This window comes from Charadrius vociferus, unplaced genomic scaffold (genome assembly GCF_000708025.1).
Source record: "Charadrius vociferus isolate BGI_N301 unplaced genomic scaffold, ASM70802v2 scaffold7, whole genome shotgun sequence".
Taxonomy (NCBI): Eukaryota; Metazoa; Chordata; class Aves; order Charadriiformes; family Charadriidae; genus Charadrius; species Charadrius vociferus.
Genome location: NW_009649308.1, coordinates 141,409 through 147,627, shown reverse-complemented (window position 1 = coordinate 147,627; position 6,219 = coordinate 141,409). Strand labels below are relative to the sequence as shown.

Here is a 6,219-nt window from a genome sequence, read left to right as displayed (position 1 = left end):
GTATATCGAGTCTCCTGATGTGGAAAAAGAGGTGAAGCGTCTCCTGAGCACAGATGCTGAAGCCGTCAGTGTCCGTATCCTTTTAAAAGAAAGAAGCTCAAGTGGGGGACAGGACACTGTGTGGCCTGGGAGTTGTGGAAAGGAGAAATAAGTTCAGCTTTGTGTGGGTGTGAGAGACTAGGAGATAAGCACAAAAGAGGCACTGAAGTTTTGGAACTTCATCTTTGCCTTGTTCAAAGCTCATGGTTTCTTCATGGTGACCTTCCTTGCAGACTGAACTATTGTACTGAGCAGGAACTTGAGTAACAGCAGAAGAGGAGTCATCAAAAAAGGGAGCTGGGGTGGTTCATCCTGGATATCCATAGCTGCAAGGCCAGACTTGTTGAAGGAGCAGTGATCTCCTCCAGTTTTTAGCATTCTTTCATCGTACTGCATCTTTCGTGTTCCTTGTTTTTCCTTGACTCGTGTGTTCCTGCTGTCAGGCTGGGAAGTCATTGCTGAAGATGAAACAAAAGAAGCAGACAACCATGGTTCGCTCACCAGCCTGGACATCTCCTCCCCCGGGATGTCGGGACATAAGCAAGGCCATGGCTCCTCAGGTGCAGTGGGGAAGGCTGTTGTTTTTTTTCTAGCCACTAAGTAATCAGTCGGACCCATTCTCTCTAGGGTAAGACCTAACCAGAGCAGAGGAGAGAGGGCATTGAGACACGCACCCTGTACTGATGGTGGTCCCCAGCAGTGAAAGGGTGCTGGGAGGTCATCAGCTGTGTTTTTCCTCTTCCCTTTTGCAACCCCCTAGAACATGATGAACTACGGGAAATATTTAATGACATCAGCAGCAGCAGCGAAGATGAAGATGAGAGGGATCATCATGATGACGAAGACCTGAACATCATGGACGCTGAGGAGGACTTGGAGAGGCAGCTGCAGGACAAGCTCAATGAGTCCGATGGGCAGCAACAGGAGAATGAGGGGTCCAACCAGATAGGTGAGTGGGCAGCAGAGTGCAGCAGAATCACCAGGGTCCCAGGCAGGCTGTGCTGCCCAGCTCTGCTGCTGCTCTGGGTCCAAGTTCACTCTCTCTTCCAGTCATGGGGATCCAGAAACAGATTGACAACCTGAAAAGTAAACTCCAGGAGACCCAGGACAGGAGGAAGCGCCAGGAAGATCTCATCATGAAAGTGGAGAACCTGGCTCTCAAGGTGAGAGCTCTCCTGGGGTCTCTTCAAGTCTTCTGCTTAGCACTGGCTTGCCGTTAGATCCAGCAGACTGATTCAGCTGCTGCCATGAAAAAGCCAGGAGCCTTTGCCTGCTGGATTAAAAATAATTGGGGTGTGACCATACACACTCCAGCATTTCCCTATGGAGGCAAAGCAATCCATGAAACCGCAGGAGACAAGGGGGCTGGTTGTCAGTGCAGCTTGGGGCTTGCCTGCACCATTTGACATGTTATGCCAGTTCCAGCTGAGAACACATTGATAACTGTGGGCTGGCACGTTTGTCTCTGCAGACCCGTCTCCAGGCCGTGCTGGATGAGTTCAAGCAGCAGGAAGAGCGAGAAAAGCAGCAGGTGAGGAAACTCCCACAGTGGAGCAGGAAGGACTGGGGCACGACACGGTTCTAGGCTTGACCTCTGACAGAGTTTCCTGAATCTTGTACCACACCAGCTGCTTTGAACTCCAGTGTTACAGGTCAGGTGTGGTTGTACCTCATCTGTAGTTACGTGGAGCTTCCTAAGGTATAAGGAGGTATAGGAAAGGGGATTGATCACAGCCTTCCTTCTGAAGGAGCGGTGAGCCAAAACATGTCTAGTCAGCAGCCTGAGGCTGCTAGGATTGCTGCCTGGGGTAAAACATGACACAAAGCCACTAGTACCCATCTACAAGAAGGCAGGACCTGCAGGGTCTTGGCAGATTTCCTGCCTGGGCAGCTCTGCTGGGTTTCAACCAGGTACCAAGGCAGGAGGTTCCTGTTGTGCAGCTTCGCCTTGTGGGCAGTGCTGAGTTCTGCCCCAGAGGTGCCCAGGCACGGCTCCCTGCCATGTGCAGGCAAAGCAGCCACTGGCGTAGGTGGGAGATCCGCCGAAAAACAGAACTCTTTGGCTGGAGCTGCCAGGAGTCCCAGCCGTGCCTTACTGTAATGCCTCGCTCCCTCTTCCCAGATGACGTCCCTGCAGGAGCAGCTGGAGTCCCTCATGGAGAAGTGAGGAACGAGCCTGGGTCTTTGTACCTACGAGCAGAGCTGGAAGTGTTGTTCATCTGCCACGCTGAAGTCTTCGCTGTAGTCACACACCTCTGCTGCCAGATGTGCCACCGGGCAGTGCTAGAGGTTCCGTGTCCAAAGCTGCTCTCACATACATCGTGCTGGGCTTGGCTAGTGGAACTAAAGAATTGGACTATGCCTGTGAGAGCAGCCAAAACACTGGATTTACTATAAATATTCAACAGCACCATTCTCCCAGAGGGGTTTAGTTCTCCCTGGGACAGTGTAGTGCATCTTTCTGCATCAGATCTTACTGAGTCTTGGACTTTGAGGGCTGTGGCCTGGTAGGAGCTTGTTCTTGTGTTTGAGGAATGCTTGTGTCTGCAAACGAGACGCAATAAAGTACTGTTCCCAACCCTGGTCTGTTCCTCAGTGGTCTCTGGAGCACAGACAAGCACTGTCTCTTGCCAGCTTGTGTCTGACCACAGGCAGCCCCTGGCTGGTGCTCGCGCCATCATTGCTGGGCTCCTTCACTGAAGTGCTCCTCGTGTGGCTGGGTCAAAGGGAGACTGCGTGTGAAGGGGACTCCGTGAGCTGTCACTCTGTGGGAGGAACGAGGCTCTCCTGATTAGGGAGTTTCTTTAATTCCTCACAGACTAGGCTGGCAAATCCCAGATTAACCTGGCAGGGTGGGAAGAGGATTAGAAAGGCAGTTCCAGAACACAACAGAGGGCACCGTGGGCTTCAGTGAGGCTGTGCCACGGCAGGACGTCCCTCTTGCACCCCGAAGGGCAGGAGAAGGGGAAAAGGCTTCCAAGCTCTGCCCCAGCACAGAAAGCAAAAAGCCAGTGGCACCCCAGGAGATGACATGTGTCTCCAGATAGTCAAGGAAGGGAGAGACCCTGAGGAAGGTGTGGAGCTCGACAAGGGCCAGAGCGTGCTCGTGTGCCTGTGATCTGCTCCTGGGGGCCAGTGGGAGCAGCCATGGAGGAAACCTACCTGCTGAATGTGGAAGGGGTCAAAAAGAAGATTCTGCATGGAGGCCAAGGGGAGCTGCCGAAGTTGCAGGATGGGAGCAAGGTAAGTCGTCTTGGTTATTATCCCAAAGCCCTAGGAGAGGGGAGTGGGTCCAACACTGCCATCCCTGCCCGTTACAGGACATGCTGAGCTCCGGGTCTGTGGTATGGGAACATCCCTCGCAAGGTGGGGGGTGTGGGGGTGGCAGGAAGGGCTGTTTTGGGCACAGGAAGCCACATTGCCCTCACAGTGACAGCTGACATTGCCGACTACCTTCATCTTGCATTGGTGCTGTTACTCACCTCCTCCCTCTGTCCTGGGGCTGTCGGAACTCAGCAGCCACGATGGGTTGCTGGAAATTTGCCGGGTTGCTGGAAATTTGCCTTTCCTGACGTGTCAAACAGGAGTCAGGTGTGCCAACAGGGAGCTTTTGCAGGTTTCTGAGATTCCCCAGCCCATGGGTAAGGGCGGATCAGTGTGGGTTCCATCAGGTCCTCTGTACTCGGTTATAAAGGGGGAGCCAAAGAGAGTAGCAAGATATAGCAGTGATGGGCGTTAAGACATTCCACCATCTGCTTGCTGTCTAAGATAAGTGGGTAGGAGGCACAATCTCCTGCTGCGGATGGAGAGCTGCCAATCAAACCAGCACCTCACTGGGAGCAGGCTTGGCCCCATGGCAGAGGGATTCGGGACTGGCAAGGGGATGGAGGGCTCTCACTGCAGTGCCTGCCCCGGCTCGACACTGAGTTTTCTCCGGGGCAGATCACCTTCCACTTCCAGACGCTGAAGGATGACTTTGAGCGGACAGTGATCGACGACAGCCGGGAAGCTGGCATCCCCATGGAGATCATCGTGGGCAAGATGTTCAAGCTGGAGATCTGGGAGACGCTGCTCAGCTCCATGAGAGCCGGGGAGGTGGCTGAGTTCTGGTGTGATGCCATCGTGAGTGAGGGGCCCACAGGCGCCCACTCCCCTCCTCTCTGCAGAGCCAGGGCACAGGACCATGCCCCCCAGAGATGCTCCAGCCTTGCCTAGTGCAAGCACAGGGAGCGCAGGTGTCACTTAGCTACAGCACCAGGGGGGCTGCCCAAGAGGGAGGGGGTGCAGCCTGGCCCCACGCGGCTGAGCGGGGTGCTCCCCCTCCTTGCAGCACACAGGCATGTACGCCCTGGTCTCCAGGGGCATGCGGAGGATCGCAGAGGGTCGGGACCCCCTGGAAGGGCAGAAGCACCGCTGTGGCATGGGCAACATGTTTGACTACCACAGCACAGGCTATGAAGACCTGGACGAGCTGCAGCGAACACCACAGCCCCTCATCTTCATCATGGAGTTGTTCAGGGTAAGGGGGATGGTGGGGCTAGCTGCCAGCGTGGGCACAGCCAGGGTAGGCAGCTCAGGTCCCACTGCCTGTGCAGGTGGAGGAGCCCTCAGCGTACAAGCGTGACACCTGGGCCATGAGCAAGGAGGAGAAGTTGGCGGCAGTGCCTGTGCTGCACAGCGAAGGCAACCGCCTCGTCCTCCGCAAGGAGTTTGGGCAGGCAGCGGCGAAGTACCAGGAGGCTGTCATCTGCCTGAGGAACCTCCAGGCCAAGGTGAGCAGGACCCGGCCACCTCCTCTCATCCTTACCTGGGTCTCTTCAGCAAAGCCCTGTGGGCCCTAGGTGCCCAGGAGGGGACAGACACAGCTGTGAACCGCCCACTGTGGCTCCCTGGGGCAGGAGAAACCATGGGAGGATGGCTGGCTGAAGCTGGAGAGCCTGGTCACACCATTGGTCCTCAACTACTGCCAGTGCCAGCTGGAGCTGGGCGAGTACTACGAGGTGCTGGAGCACACGACGGAGCTCCTCCAGAAACACAACGGTACCCATGCCCTGCATCCCACCCCCCAGCTGTGCCCACAGCCCCCAGGGACTCTGTCCTCTGGATCCCCTATCCATGACAATGGTCATCCCATGTCCCTCTGCCTGTGATGGTACACCTATGTCATCTGGATCCCCCTGTCCAGTGCAGAACCCATGTCCCAGATCTTCCTGCCCATGATGTTGCCTGTGTTCCTGGTTTCCCCTGCCTACAATAGCACCTGCACCCCATGTCCTCTAGGTCCCCCTGCCCATGATGTTGTCCCATATCATCCAGACCTGCTGCCCACCATGGTTCCCCTTGCCCACAGTGATCCCTGTCCCCCATGTCCCCTGGTGCTCACGGTGGTACATGCATGTCCCAAAGTCCACCTGCCCATGATGGTAACCCTAGCTACAAATATGTTCACCCCATCTTCTCCTGCTCATGATGGTACCTGTGCTCTGTGTCCCCTGGGTTCCCAGGGTCTCTAGCTCCTGTGGCTGGTGGCCCTGAGCTGCAGGACCCCCACCGGGGGCTCTCCTCTCCCGGCAGACAACGCCAAGGCCTATTTCAAGCGGGCAAAGGCCCACGCTGCTGTCTGGAATGAGCGGGAGGCACGGGAAGACTTCCTGCGGGTGGCTCACCTGGACCCCTCCATGGCGGCCGCCGTGAAGAAGGAGCTGAAGCAGCTGGGGGAGAGGATGAGGAAGAAGCATGTGGAGGATCGGAAGCGCTACCAAGGGCTCTTCCAGCAGCCCCGGGGGCCACAGGCCAGTGAGGGGCAGCAGAGTGGGGAGGTGGGCAACGGGGCAATGCTGCAGGAAGAGGCACTCCAGGGTGAGGTTGGGGTCCCGAAGACCCCTGGGCAGGGGGAGCAGGGTGCAGGGACCGAAGAAACAGAACAACCAGGGGCTGACCAAGGAGAACAAGGGACCCCCGGGGTTGAGTGTAAAGGAGCAGTACCAGGAGGAGAAGCAGCCCAGGGGCAGCTGGCAGGGGTGGAGGTGGAAGGGAGGGATGGGGCAGGACTGGGGGAAGAAGCAAACCTGGGCAGCTGTGGGACAAAGCCAGAGAGCTGGGGAGCAGAGAGGGGGGCAGAGGAGGAAGGTGAGAACGAGGAGGGGGAAGAGGAGGAAGAAAAAGAGGATGAGGGGGAAG

General features: G+C 56.6%; 2 protein-coding genes across 2 annotated transcripts in view; both read left to right on the top strand.

The window, feature by feature from the left end:
- TAF7L (TAF7-like RNA polymerase II, TATA box binding protein (TBP)-associated factor, 50kDa) overlaps positions 1-2,206 on the top strand; it is a 4,553-nt gene extending 2,347 nt beyond the window's left edge. Inside the window, exons 6-11 of the mRNA XM_009889308.1 lie at positions 1-74; positions 483-599; positions 800-988; positions 1,090-1,202; positions 1,511-1,570; positions 2,162-2,206. The exon at positions 1-74 is cut by the window's left edge and continues 10 nt beyond it. Coding sequence (XP_009887610.1) covers positions 1-74; positions 483-599; positions 800-988; positions 1,090-1,202; positions 1,511-1,570; positions 2,162-2,206 — 598 coding nt within the window. The remainder of the gene's footprint in view (positions 75-482; positions 600-799; positions 989-1,089; positions 1,203-1,510; positions 1,571-2,161) is intronic.
- Positions 2,207-3,186: 980 nt separating this feature from the next.
- The window catches only part of LOC104290229 (aryl-hydrocarbon-interacting protein-like 1), a 5,292-nt gene continuing 2,259 nt past the window's right edge, over positions 3,187-6,219 (top strand). Inside the window, exons 1-6 of the mRNA XM_009889307.1 lie at positions 3,187-3,282; positions 3,982-4,161; positions 4,370-4,558; positions 4,635-4,811; positions 4,938-5,079; positions 5,614-5,898. Of these exons, the coding sequence (XP_009887609.1) occupies positions 3,187-3,282; positions 3,982-4,161; positions 4,370-4,558; positions 4,635-4,811; positions 4,938-5,079; positions 5,614-5,898 (1,069 nt within the window). The remainder of the gene's footprint in view (positions 3,283-3,981; positions 4,162-4,369; positions 4,559-4,634; positions 4,812-4,937; positions 5,080-5,613; positions 5,899-6,219) is intronic.